Here is a 26,481-nt window from a genome sequence, read left to right as displayed (position 1 = left end):
TATATATATATATATATATTGCTGTAATACAGTGTCCTTTCAACTAAGCTATGAGCGCGCCTCTGGAATCTTCAGCGTTGTAGCCATTTATTGCGGCGCAAAATGTGTCGTTTAAAGTATTGATTCTACATTTTGCAACCGAATAATTCGCTCTGAAAAATATGAATCTTTTCCAATTCCCTCAAGTTTGCTTTCTCCTTGCATTAAGTTTTAGAGTGTCAACCACGGGCAGCTTCTCCAGCACAACAGGAGGTGGGAACGTCCGTATAAACCACTTTTGTCATCTAATACGTGGTTGGTTAATAAGCCAGCTGTACAATAAAAATCAATGCTCCAGCTGCATTGGCCGAGGTTAGTAGGCTGGTGGGATATGGTTTAAGTGTCGCCAACAGAAGTGGCCTGTGTTTTAGAAGATACGCATATTTACAGCTTTCGCCTATACCTCATAAAGCTGTGTATTATTTTGCGCTGTACAAACAGCCAACAAAAAAGGCACTACACAGTGCAGAATAATGTTCATACAAGAGGCTTGCATTTTAAGGCAATTCATTTCCGTGAAGTTTTGCCCGCATAGCATGCCTTTAGAAGGTAACCTGGAGCTCTTTTGGCTCTTTTGCGTGGATGTTTGATGAAGGTTGCCGACTTTGTTTGGTGTTTCAATTTTTTTCTTCGTGTTCCTGTTTATTTATTGGGTCTTTCTCGAATAAACTTGACTTGTTAGTTAGCGCTTGTCCGTTTTGTTTTTGTCGTCCGCGTTTCTTTTCACGCTTCGCCAGCCATGTATACGACCTACTTGCCCAGCTTTCTGCTCTTCTTTTCAGACAAGGGCAAATCCTTGTCGGATGGTTGCTTAGATGACTGAGGCTCCCTTTGATGGTTCTTCATTTGCGTTGTGTTCGCATCCAATCATTTTCACACATCCATTTAATCTGCCTGTAGTAAATTTGCGTGTCGTAAAACCTCCTTGAGCGGTTTTCAAATAGGCACTCCAAGGACACAGTATAGACCGAATAAATATTTTTATTTCTATTGACGAAGCCTTACATCGACGTTGGATAAATGTCGAAGAAAAATGGCAGTGATTTCGTTCGTACCGGCGTCTGTCTTCGCTTCTAAGTTGACAGTTTCTGCAAGAGGAAATATCAGGCACACGTTAACGCCGAAATACGACAGGGGGGGGGGGGGGGGGTGCTTCAGCAGTCTGTTAACTTGAAGAGGGCTATCTCATTAGAGATTTATGAAAAGAGCAGACGACCTTGAAACACCTTGATGTTAAAACAACCTCTAGAAACATTCCAGCATCACTTCAGTCCCCTAATCCTTGTGATAAATCACAAATCAAGTACTTCGATTCTAGGTTCATAGTATTAACAATGGCTCTCAAGGGAGTATTCCAGTAATCTATGACGTCTATCACACCTCTCTCTTCAGAGATTTATGAAGAGAACAGATAGCCTCGTCATGCAACGAAATTGAAATGTCGAAAGAGCTGGACATTACGTAGTCGACTTTTTTGTTATCAATAAGGTAAATATATATTCATGGTACCTTCAGAGCAAAAAATTATTTAGGAGATGCAGGTAAATTTCCGTATCATGTCTATCATCTGAAAGGCGCAGAAAAACTTTGTAAGCATATTCTGTTGCTTGCTGCTACCAAACAGTGAGACTTGTGGGACGTAAGTTGTTTTTTCTTCACTACAAAATTGCGCCTCATTAGGCAGAGCAAGCGAAGTCATGTACTTACACTTCTTGCGAAGGAGAGCGCCATAGTGGAATGGAGTGCCGAGGCCGTAGCCGTAGTTCAGACCGTAGCCGAGGAGACCATGGCCGTAACCATAGTGACCAACACCGTAGCCGAGGGTGCCAATACCATAGCCGTAGACTGGGGCAGTGTGATAGGCAGCGAGGGCTGGGGCAGCGTGGGCAACGGTGGCCACAGCTGGGGCATGGTGGACGGTGGTGGTGGCAACCGCTGGCGCGGCGTGAATTGCAGCGACAGCTGGAGCAGCGGCGTAGGTGGCGACTGGAGCAGCATGGGCGACGGTAGCAACAGCTGGGGCAGCAGCGTAGGTGGCGACTGCTGGAGCGGCAACAGCGGTAGCAACTGGAGCAGCGTGGGCCACAGTGGCGATAGCTGGGGCAGCAGCGTAAGTGGTAGAAACCTTGGTCACAGCTGGAGCAGCGGAATAAGTGGCGAGTGGGGCAGCGTGTGCGATGGTGGCAACAGCTGGGGCGGCATGGACGGCAGTCACAGCTGGGGCCGCGGCGTAGGTGGCCACAGCGGGGGCAGCAGCCAGACCGAGGCTGTAGCCGGTAGTGCCAATGAAGCCAGCGAAGGCGCTGGTGGCCAGAGCCAGAACGATGAAGGCACGGATCTGTATTGTAAAAATATCGTCTGGCTCAGCAAGGATGGGTTCAGTGAAGATCTATGAATCCTGTCGTCATCTTTGATGTGAAATAAATAATTCCATGTTACAACTGTTTTAACTGGCTTGCATATAGCGTGCGGAGATACAAATTATGTCCCAGTCTTGATAAACTGTTCTTGGTCATTCATATTCAATTACCTCCTGCTGCTCAATGTGATTTTTAACACTAAGTTCAAGTGAACTTCTTTTTTCCCCTAAGCTATCTTCTGCAGACTGTTTTTTGATGTTAGCTACAATGTTCTTGTTCTCTGCTTATTTCATTTTGACTTCATTTCTGCACTTTTTGTATAATAGTTCAGTTTCTCCTTAGTGTACAAACAACCAATAAATTAGACTAATACCCCTCTTTCAGGCATGTTTATAAAAGGTGTTTCGTATTCAAATCGGGAGCGCAATGTAGATGGCCTCCGTGTAATCTCACGCTTATTAGTTGGTACTTTCGGAATCTTGTCGTGATGTTTCCATCCACGTTAAGATATTGCAAGCGAAGTTCTCAAGCCTTGGCAATTTTCGTAAACTTTGTTATGGCATGCACAAATCAAATTTATGTATGGTCTTGAAGATACCCTTGCTCTCTAAAAGCTAAAATCTCTATTTAAATACTGCAAAGAAAATGAGAAAATTACAAGTTGTTTTTCATACAGTCCAATTTTGCACAGTCAAATAAAACGTTCTAGCAGTAATATATACTTGGCGAATAGGAATTAAATCAGGATGGCAGTAAATCTCAAAATAGGTCTGCCAATTTTAGTCAAAACACATTTGAAAGTTCTTGCATATGACATTTATAAGAAGACGTTATTGATAAAATGAGCCCAGTGAGCCTCAAAATATATGCATTTAATCAGTAGTATTATTGGGAAAAGTCTGCTGTTTACAGAATCCTCTGGTCTTCCCTTATCCTTCTGATCGCCCAATGTCTACTCTAAAATAATTGATAATGCAGTTCTGATTGCAAAAGCTCCGCTTTTCTTCTTCAGCAAGTTATTATATATATCGTCATGCTGAATTTATAGAAATACACACAGAAAGCAGGCATTGATCATGATCACATTCCCTGAATCAAGTTAACAGCCAAAAAGTGACGTTGTTGAAAGGGCAAGCGTGGTAATTAATGTCCTCTGGGCCAAGAAAGAAAGGTGGCTTACCATGATGACTTAGCGCTGCAACAGAAGCCAACTGCTGTGGTTGGATGTCTCTCGAGCGCCTTTTATACGAGCTGAAAAAGCCTTTAATTTATTCAGTGCGATGCACTAGACGGCACAAGCAAGAGAATGTTGCATGACCAGTAGCTTGACCTAGGGCTAGCCGAGTCCTACTTCTGAACGGACAGGTAAGGAACGCATATGGGAACAAGATGAGGCGGCGTCGAATATTTATGACTGTGGAGAAGTTTCTTTGTGTTCTCAGAAATGCTCGCTAAATTACACAATGATGTAGAGAGGGGCAGAATCTGGTTAAGTGAGTACCGGCAAACTTTGAGAGGTTTACTGCGTTTTTTACCCTTGAAATAGAAGAATAAAAGAAAGGAGGGTAAGTACAACGGAAATCTCAATAATTTAGTCTTTTGTTCGCATGTTGAAGCTTCTAATTTGCGATTGTCGAGGCCTGTCACGCTTCAAGATTAAGTCATTGAGTTTTTGCCCCATCATGTGACTATAAAAAAAGAGAAAGTATCTTACACTTTTTAGCAACCACATGCATACCGAGCCCTGCTGTAAAAGTTAGGAGGTGTTAGCTGCATGGTAACTTTTTACTGTTAGTGTCACTTGAAATAAAAGCAGTATCAAGCGCGAAACCTTTGTAATAGATTTATCGTCTCGTCTTTCAGGTTGCCTGAAAAAACTTGCTCCGTGTCTGGTATGAAGTATATTCCTCGTTAATATATTTTTGCTGCTGAATATTCAGAATACACCTTGTGAAAGCCTACTAAATATATATTCGTTATTGGCGATTCTGATTCATTTAACAAAAAACTGCAGTGTAGAATTGTAGGCGATTTTGATTATTTGATGCTAGGGATATTGAATTCGGATATTTTTTTACTGCTTGTGCAAACTGTTGATAATAATTAAACTATAACCCGAGGTTACATGCGTCCGTAAGGATCGTAGTCCATCTCTCTTCTTTCTTCGGTTACCTTCCTCCTCCAGAGTTCCTCCTTCTTCGCCAGGGTGGCTACACGACTATTCTTTTTTTCCTCTGAGCTCGCTTGCTTCACATCGCGTTGTGGCGGCTCGCTAGCATTCGGCCATTGTAACCTCGGCAGCCTCCTCACTTTCGTCTGAAGGTTATCCGAAGTCTTGAACATCTACTACGTGTACCATGTTTTTAGAGAACTGATGGGCATTGCAGTGTCGGAGTGCCTGCTTCGTGCCCCCTTTAGTGTCACCACTAAATTGGCGTCGTTTTGCTTTACTTTGGTGACGCCCAGCTGCCGTTTGTAGCGAGACTTTGTTCACTGGCGTGCTCAGGAACATATCGCATGACGACTACGTTACCATCATTCAGAAGGGGGTCACCACTGCATTAATTCATGTCGAATCATTCCGTGCAAGTTGCCTGAAGGTCCAGTATGCTCGGTCGCATTTCAGCCTGGGGTTGTTTCGGATCCGTCCAGGTGACATTGTCTTTTTTCTCCGAGATCTCGTGCAACACCCCGTCGTGGAATTCACGGTTGTACCCATAGAGCACTTGAAATGAAGCCTTCCCGGTGCGTTTGCTAGATGTGTGTTCAAGAAGGCTTCAACATTTTTCAACTTATTGTTCCATTCTCGCTGTTCATTTTCATGGTCCACGGTTGCCAGGACTGTTGGGACGAAGTTCCGACTGACCGTGTCAACTTCACCGTTTGTGCGAGTGTGTGTTGTCGAATCCGCGAGTTTCGACAGTGCCTAACGTTCCTCATTTGCACGCTGTCACCTGTTGCTGCAAGCTTTTTTTGACTCGAAGCACCGCATGACATCCTTGGACGCGTTGTCTGGCTCGTTGAGCAAAGCTCAGTTGTCTCCATTTCCAGTTTCCGCCTCAGGCTTATTCCTGTCTAGGAAACGTTCACGCAGATAGAAGTGCCTTCCACAGGTACGCTGGGCTGTTTATTGGCAACAAGAAAGACGCTTCAGTCATCATACACTTTCGTTGACACAGGACGTCAGCCGCTCCTTTGACTTTTGTATTTGTGATAAACGTGGCTCGAGGGCGGCCTAGTTCATTGTCATGATTTATGCTGTTCAGATTTTGGGTGAAGTGTTCAAGATGCTTGAATGCTACGTCTATTTTGTCAAAAAAGTTTGAACGTGTCATGGACCTTGACATATACGACGTTAGACAAATCCGTCTTGGTGCGCCCAATGATGACAGAAAAGTGTTGTGCTGTGTCCGGTACGACATTAAGCACGACATCTTGATCTTTTACACCATCCTTCTCAATTGCTTTTAATCTTGAAAAACATTTGACGGGACTATGGCCATATTCATATAGCTCCAGGTTGTCTTTCTCGAAGCAAGAGCAACGACTCAATGCTTCAGTTGCCCTTATCGTGCAGGCTGCGCTTCCGGTGTTTACGAGCACATCGAAGCTCCTCTCATTCGTCACCGCACTCTTGATGTACTCAATACTGAGTAGCCCGTCACTGGGTGAAGCGGACACATACTGAGACGACTGTCGCACTCTTTCCATACACACATAATTACACACAGATGAAGTTTAAAGGGTCTCGATCAACCCTGTGTCCTTGAGAAAAGTTATTAACTGATGGTAGCTAAGGGTAGCAAACTTCATTCTATGGGAAGGAAAGCGTAGTGGTGTACGACAGAAAGCTAGGTGAGCGGAAAAGGTTAAAGAGTTCAGAGAGGTCAAATGAATGCAGCTACTGCAGGACTAGGTTAATTGGAGGAATATGGAAGAGGCCTTCGATCTGCAGCGAGACATAGCCCGGCTGATAATGACGGTGAGTTTTTCAGCTGCGGAGAGATTTTGAATTTTAAATTTACAAAAAGAAAAGTGGTGAATGAATATCTGCAGGGTAAACCATTCGCTTTGTGAGCAAAAACATGACGATAGGTTCGCCGAGACTGTTCAATGAGCCTATCAACGTGAAGTAGGCAGCAATGACACATATAAATATGCCTGAAACATGTATTTAAGAGAAAAAAATCCGCCAACGTGCTTTAATATTTTTCCTGCAGCTTCAATTTAGAGAGCAGCGAAGAAAAAAAACGCTCGTATATAGCTGCGTTTTGGCACTGCCGAAGTGGAGGAGATTGGAAGGCGCCGCGAACACGACGCTGATAACCCCGCTTGATCGTGGCATACGTTAGGATCTAAACGGAGGTGAGCATTGAAAGTCAGGAGAAAAGTAGAAAGCGTTTGCTGAATACTAAACTTATAGAGTACTTACTATTGCAGCATGGCAGTAGACATAAACTGCTGGTCTTGTAGTATAAGTACGCAGAAAAGACGGAGTGAAAGTTTGTGACTTGTGAAAACTGCACTCCCTGGCATGGTACAGGGGAAATAATACGAGTATATAAGTTTGCGGGTTGAACTTTTTTGTTTATTTCTGAGTGGAATCTTACTTTATAATACACGTATACTTAGAGCTTAAAAGTTATTTATTTGCACAATCGAAACTTAGGTAAAAATTCACTATAGAGCCGAACGAAAGAAATAAGCTGTCGAATAGAAACATAGTACAGACAAGTAGGTGCTATCAACTACTAGCCGGCTATAGCGGCACCAATAGGAAAGTGAACATCGCATTTTCCTCATGAATATGCACCACCCGCACTGTTGTAGATACTGACTAATACCGGACGTCAAAATATATGTCACCCTAAAGAATCTACTAGGCAAAAAACGCAATTCAAGGGTGTAATAGTCGTGCAACCAGTTATAGTGCCTTTTTCTTCCGAAACCTAACTTCAACAGACCTGAATATGAAGCGAACTTCGGCTTCAAGGAAAGTATTGGCTTTAAAGAAAAACATTTTTATGTTCATGATGCAAAAACCACTGATTATTATCCAATTGAAACGATTGAAACACTCTAGCGTTTGCTTAAGCTTGCCTGGGGCAATAAGATGAGGTATCAGTTCAGTTCAGTCGTTCAGTCGTGTCCGACTCTTCGTGACCCTATTGACCATGTCACGCCACGCTTTCCGGTCTCTCACTATCCTCCTAACATCACATAACTTCATCTGCAGTGCCTCGAGGATGCCATCTAACCATCGCGTTCGCTGCCTACCCCTTCTCCGGCGACCCTCAACATTTCCCAACATCAAATCTTTCTCCAGCGACTCCTCTCTTCTCATCAGATGACCAAAGTAGCTGAGCTTTAACTTTAGAATTTGACCCTCCAATGAGCAGTCAGGGTTTATGGTCGACAATATTGACTGATTTGATCTTCTGGCAGTCCAAGGAACTCTCAAGAGTCTTCGCCAGCACCACAATTCAAACGCGTCAATTCTTCGGCGGTCAGCCTTTTTCACAGTCCAACTTTCGCATCCAGACATCACAACTGGAAAGACCATAGCACGAGTTATACGGATCTTGGTTGGCAGACTAATGTCTCTGCTCTTTACTAGGCGGTCAAGACTAACCATTGCTCTCTTTCCCAGAAGCAGGCGTCTCCTAATTTCATGGCTGCAGTCTCCTTCCGAGGTAATCTTGGAGCCTAAGAAGAGAAAATCTGTCACAGCTTCCACTTCTTGTCCCTTGATGCTCCAGGACTTGATAGGGCAAGACGCCATTATCTTTGTCTTTTTAATGTTCAGTTTAAGCCCAAACTTCTCACTCTCTTCTTGTACGCGCATCAGAAGTCTCTTGAGTTCCGCTTCACTTTCTGCCATTAAAGTGGTATCATCCGCATATCTAAGGTTGTTGATACGTTTTCCAGCAATCTTCACTCCAGCTGAAGACTCGTCCAGACAAGCCTTCCTCATGATGCACTCTGCATATAGGTTAAATAGGCATGGCGACAGTATGCAGCCTTGCCTCACTCCTTTCTCAATCGGAAACCAATCAGTAAGACCATGCCCAGTTCTGACTGTGGCCTCTTGCCCTTCATACAGGGTCCTGAGGAGACAGATGAGGTGAATTGGAACTCCCATCTCTTGGAGAGCTTGCCACAATCTGCTGTGATCTACGCAGTCAAACGCTTTCGCATAATCAGTAAAGCAGAAGTAGATGTGTTTCTGGAACTCTCTTGCTTTTTCCATGATCCAGCGAAGGTTGGCAACTTGGTCTCTAGTTCCTCTCCCCTTGCGAAACCCAGCTTGCACGTCCGGAAGCTCCCGATCCACATACTGCTGCAGCCTACCTTGGAGGATTTTCAACATCACCTTGCTAGCATGCGAAATAAGCGCGATCGCGCGGTAGTTGGAACAATCTTTCGCACTGCCTTTCTTTTAAATGGGGATGTAAACTGACCTCCTCCAATCCTGTGGCCACTGCAGGGTTGTCCAAATCTTCTGACATAATGTATGCAGAATGTTAACAGCGTCATGGTTGAGGTTTTGAAGCAACTCAGCTGGAATGCTATCAACTCCGCTGGCTTTGTTCTTAGCAAGGCTGGCTAAGGCCCATTCAACTTCACTCTTCAGGATGCCCGGCTCGAGATCAGTGACCACAACCGTCTTATGTTGGGTTTGCACATTCGGGTCGTTCTTGTACAGTTCTTCTGTGTATTCCTGCCACCTCTTCTTTATCTCTGCAACTTCAGTGAGGTCCTTGCCTCGTTTGTCCTTTATCACGCCCATCTTAGCACAGAAGCTTCCTTTGGTATCTTTGATTGTCTTATACAAAGCTCTTGTGTTCCTTAATTGGCTGTTGTCCTCAACTGCTTGGCACTGTATGTTCAGGAAGGCATTCTTATCTCTCCTTGCTATTTTCTGAAAATCCGCATTGAGAACCTTGTATCTTTCTTTTTCCCCCATAACTTTTGCCATCCTCCTTTCCTCAGCTATTTGCAAAGCCTCTTCAGATAACCAGTTTGCTTTCTTGCATATCTTTTGCTTTGGAACTATCTTAGTAGCAACTTCTTGTATTATATCACGAACATCAGTCCACATCTCTTCGGGCTCTTTGTCTTCTAGATCTAATTCTTGAAATCGATTCCTCACTTCCACAGCATATTCTAATGGAACTTGATCCATATTATACCTGAAATGCCTTCTAGTTTTCTGCGTTTTCCTCAATCGAAGCTTAATCTTGGCAACAAGAAGCTGATGATCGGTGCCACAATCGGCCCCAGGCCTTGTTTTTACTGCTTGTATAGCGCTTCTCCATCTCTGTCGGCAAATAATATAATCGATCTGATTCCTGTACAGACCGTCCGGTGAAGTCCATGTGTACAGGCGCCTCTTGTGCTGTTGAAAATGAGTATTCGCTATGGTCACGTTGTTTTCTTGACAAAACTCTACTAGCCTCTGCCCAGCTTTATTTGGCTCACCAAGACCGAACTTGCCTGTAATTCCGTATATTTCTTCACTCCCTACCTTAGCATTCCAGTCTCCTATGAGAAAAACGACGTCTGATACGAAATATAAAATCAGACACTTTAAAGTGGTGGCGCTTGAGTGCCGAGAACGCGATGAGTGATAAATGCATTTAGGGACGGACGGACAGACGATATGTACTGATGGATGGATGGATGGATGGATGGATGGATGGATGGATGGATGGATGGATGGATGGATGGATGGATGGATGGATGGATGGATGGATGGATGGATGGATGGATGGATGGATGGACGGACGGAAGGACGGACGGACGGATGGATGGATGGATGGATGGATGGATGGATGGATGGATGGATGGATGGATGGATGGATGGATCGACGGATAGATGGATGAATGGATGGATGGATGGATGGACGGACGGACTTACGAATGGATGGATGGATGGATGGATGGATGGATGGATGGATGGATGGATGGATGGATGGATGGATGGATGGATGGATGGATGGATGGATGGATGGATGGATGGATGGATGGACGGACGGACGGACGGACGGACGGATGGATGAGTGCTTAGATGGATAGTAGGACGAATGCAACTTAAGAACATCTTTGAAATGATGTGGTTGCAGTCATTCCTACACTGCACCTTTACATATTTAAATACCTCTTTTATGCTGATGTTGCAACCTTGCCTCCCCGCCCTGCTATTTAGCGATCGGTCTTCGAATGCCTCTTGCTAGCATCTATCACAAATTAATTTACTTGTCCTTTGTTATTTAAATTCTAGGGCCACGGTGGAGTGACTCCGTCTGCTTTTACATCTGGATGGATACTGCCACAGTGAAGTACAAGACGTTCAATTCTCACGGCGCTGCTGCCACACAGGGTACATGATTCATTTTTTTGGTAATATAATTTTGGTTCCTGTTGTAAATACTACGGTTTAGCTTCGAATAAAATGTCACGGAGCTGAGTTTTCTTAAAACACTTACCTTCTGACTGGCTTTTCCTAGTTTGTATACTAATCTAGATTGGACATCTTCTGAAATGAATAAGCCTCTTTTACCCACTGTGCTTTTTAAGTGTCATTTAAGGTTCTTTATTTCTCCACCATCCGCATCTACATACTTACTGGCAAGTGAGCCAACGTACCTTTGTTATTGTATTTAAATACCTTAGCTACTCACCTATTACCATTAATTTTCTTGACGCACCCTCCGTACAGTATTTACCTCTGAGCTTCTGGCATTTCGAAAAATCTCCAGCCGATGTTCCTTTGCACTGCCTAGTTCGTAGTTTTGCCGCGGACCCTAAATTCAAATCTTTTCACAGCTTCCTATTTACTTCTAAGCACGACCTGACTCCTAGCCTTAAGCAGCAAATAGCGTTCGCGTAGGCACGTCCTGTTCCATTTTTGCTTGCCAAATCAATCAATAAATCACCCAAAATCAATCTTCATTTTTTAATGTCGCAGGAACAACAGCATGGTCTTTGCTGTAGCACAATGAAGAATAAAAATGTACATGCAAGATTTACACACACAGAAGACAAAAAAAGGAAGAAGTAAAACATTATTTGTAATTTACATAAAGTGAATCACGTAGAGAATGAAAACAAGCAGAGAAGTTATCTTGAAAACATGACACAATAAAGCGTTCAAAAGAGGAGAGAACAAAATACATTCAAAGGCAATACATACAAGCATTGAAAGCAATGAAAAGGATCACATACGATTAGACGGTCCGAAAATGAGTATCAAAAATGCAGAATAAAACAATTTTGAGAACATAGGTATATATAAGCAGGAGGAAAAGTACAGTTCAAGTAAATGCAAATGACTTGAAAGAGGAAGTAATATGTGGTAAATTGGCCATTCGGAATCTGACTCTACTAAATTGCAATAAAAGGGAAGAAAGCGAGTTGCCGAACACATCAAAATGAGCAGAAAGAGAATTAAACAGCCTCTGCATTCTTTTCAGATGGGAGTGAGAATGCAGAAGTGGAAAAACTTGAAATTATCTGAATTCCCTCATGATCTTCCGCGGAATTCGCGGACAATTGCACTCCAGGACATCAGAGCACATAACGTGGCCATGGAGGAGCTTGTACAAGAAAATGATATCTGCCCCAATCCGACTGCAGTTAAAGGAAGGAAGATGCGGCGAGTTACTCCGTGTGGAGCGAGAGCTAGAAGTACTGCAGGGAAGCGATATTGAAATATGCGTAATTATTATTTAAAATTATATTAATAATGCCTTTATTTGTGTCCCATAAAGAAAACAAGGCACTGGAATTCTGCGGGAAAACCTGTCATTAAAAACACCTGGACGAACCACAGGCCACCATACACTGAAGAACCTCACAACAGCATTGTTTAGGGGAAAAAGAACGATACGCGTACATACCGGAAATTCATTCTGTTAAAGTAAAGAGCGGTTACGCTCTGAAAGAAAACAAAACTCTCCGAAAGAAAACAAAAGCTCTCTGAAAGTTCATTTAGCGTACAGAACATTTGATTCAGTAAGACAAATAATAGTTATTCATGCAGGAACAAATACTCAGCGCTTTTCAGCAAAAAGAAATATTAAAAAAATGCTGTTTCACTTCTCCAGCAAAAATCATAAAAATACCTGCAATAATGGCAAGGTAATAAGGATGTAAATACTGTGATGTGAAGCCAGAAAGATAGAAAGAAAGACGAAGGCTTTTCGTTAACAAGGCACACTACTTGAAATAACGGGGAGGATTAATTTGAAGGGAAGGGAGGGAAATAAAACTACCTAGCATTTTTTTTATTACTGTCGAAGTTCTTTGATCGAGGTGTATTCAAGCTGTAAATGTTCTTGGTGCAATATGTCTTGTAAGCTGGACATGTAAGTCAGGAGTGTCTGTAAACCGTACGTTGGTCTAAACGTTGTCAGTTTCCCAGGCTCAGTGTTACGTGTTTGGCGAGTGGTACTATTTGTCTATAAATTGGCTAAGCATTCTAAGAAAAAAAAAACTGTAGTTTTTTTTCTTTTCAGTTGCAAGTGATTTGGATACAATGTAGTCGAACAGTTTGGTTGCCGGTATAACATTGCTTTGTAAAAAATGTGCTGCCTGTGAAAATAAAAAGGCAAACCTAGTACTTGAAAAAAACCTTTTCTGCAGCTTGTGAAGCCTTTGTAAGTTACCATTTGTTGTGATAGCCGAGATGAAATGGCAGTAGTTTAGTCTCGAGGAAAACAAAGGATTATAAATTAACATTACGATTTTTAGTGGAAGTATATGACGATTTCTGTATGTCAACCCAATTACCTGTGAAATAATAAACGGCAGGTTGTCCACGGGGACATCCCATGACACATTTTCTAGGGAGAAAAAACGCCTAGTGTCTTAACTTTGGAAATTATTTCAATGGGATTTAATGAGATAGACCTGCTGATTGATATATATATTCCTTTTTAGTTTTAGTTATGGCAGCTTTTGTTTTATGTTCATTAATTCATAAACTATTTCTGCTCGTCCGTTCGCCTAAGTTTGCTAAAATTAAATTGACTACATCGTAAAGGTTGTAAACTGTTTTGCCGCCAAGTAATATGCTTGTAACGTCAGCATACATAACCAGTTTAGAGTTGCATTTATATTGATAATATCTTTCGTGTAAATATTAAATAGAAAAGGCCCTAAGATGTTTTCCTGTCTGGGGACATTGGTAGTAGATCAAAATATTAGTAAATTACAAGAGCTATTTGTCTGCGATTATCAAGATATGAACGTATAAGATATAAGACATTACCACGAATGCAATAGCATTCAAGTGTTTGAGTTAAAAGAAAGTGATTAATGCAATAAAATGCCTTTGACTGGTCAAAAAAGATGCCTGGCATAATTCTGCCATCATCAAAGTGCTGAAGAACGTATTTTTTATTTTTTTTTTGCTAACAAAGAAGTCTGAGTGCCCATCACTTACGGAAATCGTACTCTCAGTCAGAAGATTATGCTTTTGGCCAAACTGAGTTAACCGTTTCAGGATTACGTTTTCAAAAAGCTTTGGAAAGAGACGAAGTATGATAACAGTCGTTAATTTCCGAGTCTTTTCTATCACCTCTCTTAAAAAGTGCAATGACGCAAGCTACTTGCATCCGACGAGGAAGCGTTCCTTGATTTAAACAGAAGTTAAAAGCGTGCATAAGACATAAATATAAGATCCGCAACATATTCTACAGGTTTTATTTGAATACCGTCCATGTCCTTGGCACTACTGTTCTTCAGGGTGATAATTGTGCTAATTATTCCTGCTTCATGGGCCAGATAAACAAATATACAGCTAGAAGTGCACGACATACACTCTAGATAATTACTTAGTTAGATAATTAAGATAATTACCATATAATGAAATTAACAATATGTTCGCTAACAGGTGTCTCCAAGTACTTTGCTCTTTAATTTATTACCATTATTTTCGAGCTATGTATTGTTTCTGAAGGAACATTGTAATGAATAGAGACGGAAATTTATTCTATATTACATCCAAGCATGAAATTGAAGAAATAAAAGTACTGAAAAAGAACTCGGGCGCTGAGCTATCTGCTGGAATACGAAAAGAGGATGCTTTATATGATGAATTTATAAAGACGAAGGATCCACAACTTTTTCAGGGTTTTAAAAAGTTAGGAATCATTTGTGCGAGGATATATAAAGAATTCGTGCCTCGCCCTTTTTATATGTTTGCACAAACGATACCTAACTTTTTAAAAACCCTGGAAAAGTTGTTGATCCTTTGTCTTTAGAAATTCACCATATAAAGCATTTTTTTTTTTCCAGGAGATAGCACAGCGGAAATCCACGACTTGCGTATTTTCTTTTTTGTTTAACGCATTTCAACGAAAAATTGCCTTCTATAGAGTTCTTAATGGACTAAAGAAGTCTTCATAAGCATCATTAACGTCTCCAATTTGATATACAGTAACCCAGGAAGTTCGTAGTATTTTAGTACAAAAGGTAGAAACTGTGTTGTGTCATTGACTGAATAAATGTTGCTGACTAAGGCTTCTTATTCCACTGGTGCCCCTTGAAACATGACAATATGGGCGTGTGGTCGCTCAGGTCAGACTTTATTCAAATATTTAATCAAATGTAGAATTATATCTGTATCGAACACATATATTAGAGACGACGAATGCTCTGTCACTCTTGTAGATAGTATTTCAACCAACCTGAATTATATTTTAATAGCATGTCTAACCTAAGCTTTGCAAAATCATTTTTATCGTGTTAATATTGATGTCAGTGCCAAAGAATAAGTGTAATTGTTTATCGCTGATGAAGGAAAGAAATGCTTTAAATATTCTAGAAAAAGCGCGAAAGAGGCGTTAGGCAGGCGGTCGCAAAGAAGGCACTGTGTTATTATGTTTTACTGACAGCATTTCATATTAATAAGTTATTTGTAAAAACGTCGCCCACTATTTCGCACGCAAGGGGTTTTCTGTTAGTGTGCACACCCACCGCCTAGACCGGTTGGTCAATTGAGATTGAAAGTATTTTATGATGGAAGTTGGAAAACATTAACATCACCAGTACTCTACGTCCCCTTCAGCATAATGACATCAAATGATTGGCTTTGTTTTTTTCAAAGAGCGGTCGTAGGTCAATTACCTTGTTAGCAAAAGAAAACTTGTTCAGGTGAAAATACTTGAAAGTTCTGAGACATGTTGACCCTACATGACTGTTAAGAGTGTGCAGTAACATATATGACATATTGGGTACTCTTGCCATTTCGTTCTTTCTAGTCAATTAAGCCTGACTTGATTTTATTGCGGTTTACTGGGGTTGAGAATGAGCACCGCGTTCGCTCCGTGAATTCTTTGCAATAAATTCCTGTTATTGCAGTTCGATACGTGCTTGTAGGTATTAGCCTTGACCCAAAGCTTTGTTTCAACCAACAAGGTGAGTGCCCTTTTAGTCAAGTTTTCAGACACCGAGAAAACTGTCGCTTTCCCTGGCCAGATTTTCCCGTTTTGGCACTACTTTTCTCTGACTATACCATGTTACCAAAATGGCAGATTATTCCTGCTGTCTTATTTGCCTTTGATGGGAGGCGACGGGTTGCCACGACATCAATTTCCAGAAGCTGAGGCAAGTTGTTCATCGCTGTGAGCTTATTGCTTTCATGGAGCAAGTTTTTGTTTTGTACCGGTTTAATGTCGTGACAGTCAAGGTTAAGCTTCTGGCTTTGCAAATCTAGATTTTCTACTTCATTTTTCAGTTGCAACAATTCCCTGTCCTGGGCCTCGACATTCGCTATTCTGAGCTATAGATCCTTTACTCTACTTTCACACTTTTTAATTCGTGTTATCGCTCGCCTTAGCGTTAGTGGACGGTGTCGCAAGGCTTTCAACTGTTTCTTTGAGGGGTAGTATGTATTCCATCTTTTTGAATGGATTTCAACATGGCTCCAGTAATATCCCATACATCTGAGACATTGCCAATAATACCAAACAGTGGAGCATGACCCTTTGCATGTGTGCAAGCCATCAGAGCCACACATTGCTATACTCTCCTCATTTGTCTTAACTGTGGCATCAGAAACCCCTGCACACATTCCCGTGTAGTACGTAGATACACCACCACTGCAATCTATTTTTACCTCCATTTTTTTCCAGTTGCATTCCAGACCATGCACACTCCTTATCCAGAGGTATGACGACACTTTGGCAGCACAAATGGAGATAGATATTAAACAAATCTGCAACCAGCCTGCAATGCCAGATAATTATTACTTACTACAGTGCTCTTTCCTTGCCGCTGCGGCTGCCAGTGTGACCTATATATTTAAGTATTTTACATTTTGCATCCACATTAGGCTCTCTGTTTCATCTCTTTGTCCCTTTGTCCCTGTGGTCTGCTCACGCTTTTTCAATTATCTCTTCCCTTCGGTTATACATGCTTTCAGATATTTATATCCTGTCAGTCTTGATGTATCACACTGTCTTACTATAAGCTTTTTTTCGTAGAACCACTGAATACCATCAGACCCGAAATTCTCGCGCTGAAGGTGAAGTCTACAGAATCTCGTTCGTTTCCACTCAACCAATGCTTGTTTCTTTGGTGTCGTCTAATAGAACGATGGCTTCTACGTACGTTAACGAGGAAGCCATTCTTCTACGTTCGTTTCACCTAGTTCATACGCGAGATTGAGACCAAGATTGCTCTCTTGCAGCCTGTTTTCCGTATCCTGTACAACAACAGTGAAAGCTCTCAATCTTGCCCTGGTATTTGTATACTTCGACAGTCGATGTAAACTCACCCATGTAATTTCAACTTTACTATCTCGGTATATTTACTCTAGTAATTCAATTAACTCTGCACCGATGTCTTCAGATTTCACTACGTTCCACAAACGTTCCATCATTTATGCTCTTCGTATAGGCGCTGCTGAGAAAGTTAGATATTGAGATGTTTCCGTCTCAGCAATTCATATGCACTGGGTTATCATGAAAATGGTATCATCTGGGTGGCTGCCACTTCTGAACGTGTGCTCCGCGTCTCCCAGTACATTATTAGTAGCTATCGATGCGTCCATATGTAATTAATTGCCTGCATTGCAAGCCGATACCTGACTTAAGCTGTACTGATGGGACAAATGTATTGAATGTCCTTCCTGGCATCGTTTCCTTTATGGATCAAGCTGGTTTTATACAGTCGCAAGCTGTTCGGAACTTGTTTATTGCCTATCAATGTTTCCAATGCTTTTCACGTCTCCTTACCTCTTGGACAATTTTTATTATTTAGCATTCCTTCGAATTTCTTTGATCCTTAAATGGCCCACAAAATGTTGATTACAAAAACCAGAAAACGAGGATGAGCAATGAGTATCTATCAATTATCATGGCGAATCAAAAATATTTAAGCTACTGCCATTGGCACTGAAGATATGGACGATCTAACTTGATGCTCCTCTGCTTCCCCTCAACTCAGTCCTCGCTGCCGCGCAAAAAAGATGAAATAAAAAAGTAACAATGGCATTCCAATACATTCCATGCCGTCCGCGCCACTTAATAGTGCCAATGAGCAAGCCCATTAGGTCGATGCCATGTCACATGCGAGCTTTGCGGGCAATGTGCGCGAGGATGTGTCACCCAGTCAGCCGCGAGCGGCCACAAGGAGAATATTTAAACATTATATGTAAATTTGGGCTTTCCAATTTGACTCAATTATTCAAAAGCCCCACCTCTAAGGCTTCTTTTCCTTTTAATATTACCACATGCAGAATTTTAGGCGCCCTTCAAGGCTGTACATAGAGAAATAGTTGTCTTCGCCTTTTTCCTGTTAAGAGTGGTAGTTTTAACCCACTTTCTATATGTTGCTCTCTGATCCTACTTCTACATCCGGGCTGATTGCCCGACTATCACGCCTAACTGATCTTAAATCGTCTTCCTGCTCAGCATTTTCTCCTTGCATCCTAATGATTCCCCGCTTTCTTTGATTAGTTTCATCAGGTAGGTTGTATGACCTCTAGGATTCTTTACAACTAGATCCCTTTTTAGAGCACAGCTTTTAGAGTGCCCGTCCCTGGGTTTTGCGTCGTCATAGGCGTCATGTTGTGCCTCGTAACCAGCTCCACCACCTTCTCAGTCCCCCAGCTCAGCTCCCTCTTCCTCCGTGGCAGCGACCGCGTGTGTTCTCCGATTGTTGAGCTCGCTTCTGTCACCGCCGTTCGCCGCTGCGTGTACCTCAACCCCCCGCCTCTTCCTGCGTGGCGGCGACGGTGTTCTCCGGTTACTGAAGCACCGGCTCGCTATCAGCGGATCACGGTGGGTGCATACAAAGCCCAAAAGCAGAGCTACGTTGTCTTGACTCGCTAGCGGGGTCAGCGGCATCAGTCAGTCGCTGCTTTCTCTTCGCCGCGCAACGTTCTTATCGGTACACGCGCTGCCTCCCGCAACTTCTGATAACTTAACTGCTCGCTTCATTTTCTGACTACAAAGCATCCTTGATGAAAGTCAAGCACTGTTAGTGGAGGTTTTCTGGAAGGAATGTGTGTGAAATATTAAGAAGTTGTCTGTAATTGTAAATACAAGTCTTGCTCAAAATTTTTGCCTCAATCTATCGAAAAGGCGAAACAGCTTATGAGCTGTTTCCATTAGGAAGTGACGTAATCGCCGGCAAATGTTTTGCTCCCTTTGTATACTATCCGTAGCTTAGGCTACTCCTATCTATGTCCTCATGAATGAATTAATGTATTTGTTCCGCTTTTGTCTTACATAACGCATGGGTAACGAAATAAAAACATTTTGAAATGACCGCTTGACGGGCTTCGCCACCCATAAAAGTCAAAGATGACAGCAGCGAAACTTTGTTCAATAGAGAATGAACAAATCGCCCGTTACAAAAGAAGATAGTGCTGTTATACCGAAGAAACATTCTAACAATTAAAAGCAAAAAATAAATGAAAATATGAATGGTAGATGGGTAGATTTCTTATCAATACAACCTAGTCAGTGAACATTTCTCAGAGGAAAGAAAAAGCCATTTTGTTTAGGTTGCCATAAACACAAATGTTCAAACACACTGGATAGTATATATTTCGACATAAAACAGCCATAGTTTGTTCTACACCTGGGTACCTCAACCATTTCAGGGTGTCTTGCAGTATAGGGCGTGTTATGTGGCCCCATCTATACAATTAGGGACAGAAATGGGTGATTTCTAGCCGTATGGTCTCTATAAGAACAATCAAACCTGTACCCTAACAGCTGAAATGTTGGAAATAATACTGTATTTGAAACTATGGGATGTATTGGGGCGTCATAGGGGGAATTTTGAATAACGCGTAGCATTTTCTTCCGGAGAACAAAAAGAGTTTGCAAATTGGACATAAGGGTACTCCCATACCGAATAGCTGCACCCCAAATATTTGAAATAGAATGCATAGTAGAGGTCAAGATTAGTTTGTATTGGCATAATGTATTAATCACGAGATATTATACCTATGAATATAGAAAGCTTAGCGCAGACCTTGTTTACTCTAGCATCCATCACATTGCAGGCTTAAATTATATGCCAAGTTATGTTAATTATTGGAAATATTCTTCTTTTGGGCCACTGGAAAATACAGGTGCTCATTCCCTACTTGCTTGCTTTTAGCATGAGTGATTATTGCCTTTGCTTTTTTTTTCTTTACTCTCAAAGAATATAAGGGTTACTATTCCTTCAAAGCAGTGAATACCTTGTTCACAGAATCCGTTAGTTTATTATTATCAGTGGAAGAGCAGAATAAACTATTGTCTTCGGCGTAAATATTACATTATATCTTGTTGTTTATATTCGACACAGTTGAATCGTTCAGTCGTGTCCGACTGTTCGTGACCCTATGGACCACGTCACGCCACGCTTTCCGGTCTCTCACTATCTTCCTAACCTCACATAACTTCATCTGCAGTGCCTCGAGGATGCCATCTAACCACCGCGTTCGCTGCCTACCCCTTTTCCGCTGACCCTCAACCTTTCCCAACATCAAATCTTTCTCCAGCGACTCCTCTCTTCTCATCAGATGACCAAAGTAGCTGAGCTTTAACTTTAGAATTTTACCCTCCAATGAGCATTCAGGTTTTATGGTCGACAATATCGACTGATTTGATCTTCTGGCAGTCCAAGGAACTCCCAAGAGTCTTCGCCAGCACCACAATTCAAATGCGTCAATTCTTCGGCGGTCAGCCTTTTTCACAGTCCAACTCTCGCATCCATACATCACAACTGGAAAGACCATAGCATGAGTTATACGGATCTTGGTTGGCAGACTAATGTCTCTGCTCTTTACTAGGCGGTCAAGGCTAACCATTGCTCTTTTTCCCTGAAGCAGGCGTCTCCTAATTTCATGGCTGCAGTCTCCTTCTGAGGTAATCTTGGAGCCCAAGAAGAGAAAATCTGTCACAGCTTCCACTTCTTGTCCATTGATGCTCCAGGACTTGATAGGGCAAGACGCCATGATCTTTGTCTTTTTAATGTTCAGTTTAAGCCCAAACTTCTCACTCTCTTCTTGTACGCGCATCAGAAGTCTCTTGAGTTCCACTTCACTTTCTGCCATTAAAGTGGTATCATCCGCATATCTAAGGTTGTTGATACGTTTTCCAGCAATCTTCACTCCAGCTGAAGACTCGTCCAGACCGGCCTTCCTCATGATGCACTCTGCATATAGGTTAAATAGGCAGGGCGACAGTATGCAGCCTTGCCTCACTCCTTTCTCGATCGGAAACCAATCAGTAAGACCATGCCCAGTTCTGACTGTGGCCTCTTGCCCTTCATACAGGTTCCTGAGGAGACTGATGAGGTGAATTGGAACTCCCATCTCTTGGAGAGCTTGCCACAATCTGCTGTGATCTACGCAGTCAAATGCTTTCGCATAATCAATAAAGCAGAAGTAGAGGGGTTTCTGGAACTCTCTTTCTTTTTCCATGATCCAGCGAAGGTTGGCAATTTGGTCTCTAGTTCCTCTGCCCTTGCGAAACCCAGCTTGCACGTCCGGAAGCTTCCGATCCACATACTGCTGCAGCCTACCTTGGAGGATTTTCAACATCACCTTGCTAGCATGCGAAATAAGCGCGATCGTGCGGTAGTTGGAACAATCTTTGGCACTGCCTTTCTTTGGAATGGGGATGTAAACTGACCTCCTCCAATCCTGTGGCCACTGCAGGGTTTTCCAAATCTTCTGACATAATGTATGCAGAATGTTAACAGCGTCATGGTTGAGGTTTTGAAGCAACTCAGCTGGAATGCCATCAATTCCGCTAGCTTTGTTGTTAGCAAGGCTGGCTAAGGCCCATTCAACTTCACTCTTCAGGATGCCCGGCTCGAGATCAGTAATCACAACCGTCTTATGCTGGGTTTGCACATTCGGGTCCTTCTTGTACAGTTCTTCTGTGTATTCCTGCCACCTCTTCTTTATCTCTGAGGCTTCAGTGAGGTCCCTGCCTCGTTTGTCCTTTATCACGCCCAACTTAGCACAGAAGCTTCCTTTGATATCTTTGATTTTCTTATACAGAGCTCTTGTGTTTCTTAATTGGCTGTTGTCCTCAACTGCTTGGCACTGTATGTTCAGGAAGGCATTCTTATCTCTCCTTGCTATTTTCTGAAAATCCGCATTGAGAACCTTGTATCTTTCTCTTTCCCCCATAACTTTTGCCATCCTCCTTTCCTCAGCTATTTGCAGAGCCTCTTCAGATAACCAGTTTGCTGTCTTGCATTTCTTTTGCTTTGGAACTACCTTAGTAGCAACTTCTTGTATTATATCACGAACATCAGTCCACATCTCTTTGGGCTCTCTGTCTTCTAGATCTAATTCTTGAAATCGATTCCTCACTTCCACAGCATATTCTAATGGAATTTGATCCAGATCATACCTGAAAGGCCTTCTAGTTTTCTGCGTTTTTCTATATCGAAGCTTAATTTTGGCAACAAGGAGCTGATGATCGGTGCCACAATCAGCTCCAGGCCTTGTTTTTACTGCTTGTATAGCACTTGTCCATCTCTGCCGGCAAAGAAAATGATCGATCTGATTCCTGTTCAGACCGTCCGGTGAAGTCCATGTGTACAGGCGCCTCTTGTGCTGCTGAAAATGAGTATTCGCTATGGTCAGGTTGTTTTCTTGACAAAACTCTACTAGCCTCTGCCCAGCTTCATTTGGCTCGCCAAGACCGAACTTGCCTACAATTCCGGATATTTCTTCACTCCCGACCTTAGCATTCCAGTCTCCTATGAGAAAAACGACGTCTGATGATGGGGTGCGGTCTAAAAGGCATTGTAGGTCCGCATAAAATCTCTCAACGTCAGCTTCTTCAGCAGTAGAGGTCGGTGCATAGACTTGGATAACTGTTATGTTGAAAGGGTGACCTTGGATCCGAAGTGAAATCATTCGGTCGTTTTTGGGGTTGTACCCTAGCACTGCTTTGCCCATTCTTCTGTTTACTATGAGAGCGACCCCATTCCTTCTCTTGGATTCGTGCCCACAATAAAAGACATAATGGTCGCCGTAGTTAAATTCTCCCATTCCGGTCCACTTGAGGTCGCTGATACCCAAGATATCAATGTTCAATCTGTCCATTTCTCGCTTGACGACATCCAGTTTACCTTGCGTCATAGATCTTACATTCCATGTTGCTATGTGATATATCTCCTTGCAACATCGGACTTTCCGGTCGCTTCCCGACACATCCACAACTGAGCGTCCTTTTGGCTTTATCCCAGCCGCTTCATTCGTCCTGGAGCTACTAGGAATCGCCCTTTGTTCATCCCCAGTAACATGTGGAACGCCTTCCAACCTGGGGGGCTCATCTTCCGGCGCCATATCATAAATGGTATTGCGACTGGCCATAGGGTTTTCTTGGCACGAAATACTGGAGTGGGTTGCCATTACCTTCTCCAGTGAATCACATTTTGTCAGAACTCTCTGCCGTGACCTGTCTATCATGGGTGGCCCTACACAGCAGAGCTCACGACTTCATCGAGTTTCGCAAGCCCCCTCCGCCACGACAAGGCAGTGATCCATCATTCATATAAACGTTGGGAAACATAGGACCCAGAAGGCTACCCTGTGGCACGCAATTTGAAATTTTAGCGCATTGGAGCGACAATTATTGATAACAAGATGTTGGGATCGCGAGCGCACATATCACTCGAGAAGGTTAAGGGCATGACCACGTATACCACAATGATTGATTTCAGCAGAGAGGGCATTATGATTAAGTGTATCAAAACGCTGTACTGAAATCTACAAAAATTCCAAGAGTAAGTTTCTGGGATTAATGCGTAATGAGTGTTATGTAGACCTCTTCTTGCCAAACCTGGTAGTGATGTATAATATAGTGTTCTAGATGGAAATTATGCGCTGAAGAATGAATTATATATTCTAGTGTCTTGGACATGAACGACAAGACAGATATTATTCTGTAATTACTTAAACTATTTCTCTCTCTGTTTGTGAAAAATACTGCCACCCCGGCAAGTCTCATATCACCAGAAAAAGTTGCTGTAATTAGTGCAGTGTTATACATGTGCGTTAAGCATGGCACTATTTAAGGCAAAACATAATATATTGAACTACGTTGGAGATCGCAAGAGCCTAAGCTCGTCATATATTTTAAGCCTTTTAGAATACACCACACCTAATTTAAATCTGTAGGTTCAAAATAGAAAGATTGTAAAACTCTGTCACCTAGAAATTTAGAGAAATCAGAGCAGTGAGATCGACTACCAACCGCAGTAAAACATTCAATAAACGAATTGGCCAAATGACACCCACTTAGGTAAATGCCATCCACTGTTAATCTTTTCTTATTATTCGGGCGAGTAATTCCATTTAAAAGCTGGATAACGCTATTCCAGTTCTCTTTAGGATTATTAGAGTCCTTTATAAAGAGGTTGTTGTGGTAAGTCATCCTTGTTGTCATGATTTCATTCTTTAAATAATTCCGAAATGCTTCAGAGCGCACCAGTAGTGCGGTAGCCGTAGTGCTAATAGATTTCGCGAACATTGAGCGCTTATTAGAAGTTGTAGAAACCGTGTGCACATCCACGGCATGCGAGTTTTTGGCCACTTTTGCTCTAATAATAGGAAAAATTTCATGCTATGCTGGTAAAAAAATTCGTAAGAAGGCTCTATAGGCAACATCCGAGTAGGTACTTAAGGTTTCCAGTCTCCTTGCTCTATACGACCCCTAAATGTTTCAACGTTTTCTGTGAAGTAACTACCGAATGGGATTAAAGATATGTGTTAACCTGGAATTTGTATCACTGCGTAGAAAAACAAGTAGACGGCCTCCAATGTCTACTTCAAAACGCCCTGCGAGAAGAGGCACATATTATAATCCGCGATGAAAAGGCCAATAATGAGAGAATATGTAGGCGTTATGCGCGTTAATGATTGATTATGATTGATTGATTGATTGCGATTGATTATGCGAAAGCGTTTGACTGCGTAGATCACAGCAGATTGTGGCAAGCTCTCCAAGAGATGGGAGTTCCAATTCACCTCATCTGTCTCCTCAGGAACCTGTATGAAGGGCAAGAGGCCACAGTCAGAACTGGGCATGGTCTTACTGATTGGTTTCCGATCGAGAAAGGAGTGAGGCAAGGCTGCATACTGTCGCCCTGCCTATTTAACCTATATGCAGAGTGCATCATGAGGAAGGCCGGTCTGGACGAGTCTTCAGCTGGAGTGAAGATTGCTGGAAAACGTATCAACAACCTTAGATATGCGGATGATACCACTTTAATGGCAGAAAGTGAAGTGGAACTCAAGAGACTTCTGATCCGCGTACAAGAAGAAAGTGAGAAGTTTGGGCTTAAACTGAACATTAAAAAGACAAAGATCATGGCGTCTCGCCTTATCAGGTCCTGGAGCATCAAGGGACAAGAAGTAGAAGCTGTGACAGATTTTCTCTTCTTGGGCTCCAAGATTACCTCGGAAGGAGACTGCAGCCATGAAATTAGGAGACGCCTGCTTCTGGGAAAGAGAGCAATGGTTAGCCTTGACCGCCTAGTAAAGAGCAGAGACATTAGTCTGCCAACCAAGATCCGTATAACTCGTGCTATGGTCTTTCCAGTTGTGATGTATGGATGCGAGAGTTGGACTGTGAAAAAGGCTGACCGCCGAAGAATTGACGCGTTCGAATTGTGGTGCTGGCAAAGACTCCTGAGAGTTCCTTGGACTGCCAGAAGATCAAATCAGTCGATATTGTCGACCATAAACCCTGACTGCTCATTGGAGGGTCAAATTTTAAAGTTAAAGCTCAGCTACTTTGGTCATCTGATGAAAAGAGAGGAGTCGCTGGAGAAAGATTTGATGTTGGGAAAGGTTGAGGGTCGCCGGAGAAGGGGTAGGCAGCGAACTCGTTGGTTAGATGGCATCCTCGAGGCACTGCAGATGAAGTTATGTGATGTTAGGAAGATAGTAAGAGACCGGAAAGCATGGCGTGACATGGTCCATAGGGTCACGAAGAGTCGGACACGACTGAACGACTAAACTGAAAGTGAAATGCGCGTTGGGCTATTTATGACATTGTAGAAGCTAGTGGTTTGAAGCAATATTTTGAATTCGTGTTGCACAGAGCTGTTAGCACTCATGTTTATGTTAAATTCACCTTTTATACAAGATAATAAATTACCTCACGCGATATTGATTTCGTTTTCAAAAACACGAAGGACCTCATTCATACTACCGTGTAGGGGGCGGTAAACTACAGTAAAGGACTCACAGCTAGAATGAACCGTAACCAGTAGTCTGATAAGACCTGGGACGAGTAGCTTTTTCTGACGTCGGTGCTTCACCTGCTATACCTTATACCTGCTGTTATTCGCGAAACCCAGATGTTTTTGTTTTTTTTTTTTGAAAACTAGTCTTATCATTTGTAAATTGGAGCGTTTCAGCATGCAAACTCTATCTCTTTCTATTCTATTTTTGTTCTGCTCTACCTTCCCATACATACCTATCGATCAAAAATGTTCTCGTAGCTCCTAGTGTGTGTCCAGCACAGAACGGGTATACCTAATTATCAATCTCTTAAGCGCAGCTTTTTTTTAAACAATTTTGTTCTTTTTCGACCGCTTT

The 26,481-nt window shown here is 42.4% G+C and overlaps 1 protein-coding gene across 1 annotated transcript in view; it reads right to left on the bottom strand.

Annotated features, from left to right (window-relative positions):
- Positions 1-1,004: 1,004 nt before the first annotated feature.
- The window catches only part of LOC146196354 (uncharacterized), a 69,986-nt gene continuing 44,509 nt past the window's right edge, over positions 1,005-26,481 (bottom strand). The window contains exons 5-6 of the mRNA XM_084596970.1: positions 1,747-2,397; positions 1,005-1,127 (exon numbers count right to left, since the gene is read on the bottom strand). Of these exons, the coding sequence (XP_084453096.1) occupies positions 1,126-1,127; positions 1,747-2,397 (653 nt within the window). The 3' untranslated portion in view covers positions 1,005-1,125. The remainder of the gene's footprint in view (positions 1,128-1,746; positions 2,398-26,481) is intronic.

The sequence above is a fragment of the Amblyomma maculatum genome, chromosome 3 (genome assembly GCF_055883805.1).
Source record: "Amblyomma maculatum isolate TAMU_Amacu chromosome 3, ASM5588380v1, whole genome shotgun sequence".
NCBI lineage: Eukaryota > Metazoa > Arthropoda > Arachnida > Ixodida > Ixodidae > Amblyomma > Amblyomma maculatum.
The sequence above is the reverse complement of the archived record's forward strand: the minus strand, read 5'-3'. Positions and strand labels throughout refer to the sequence as shown.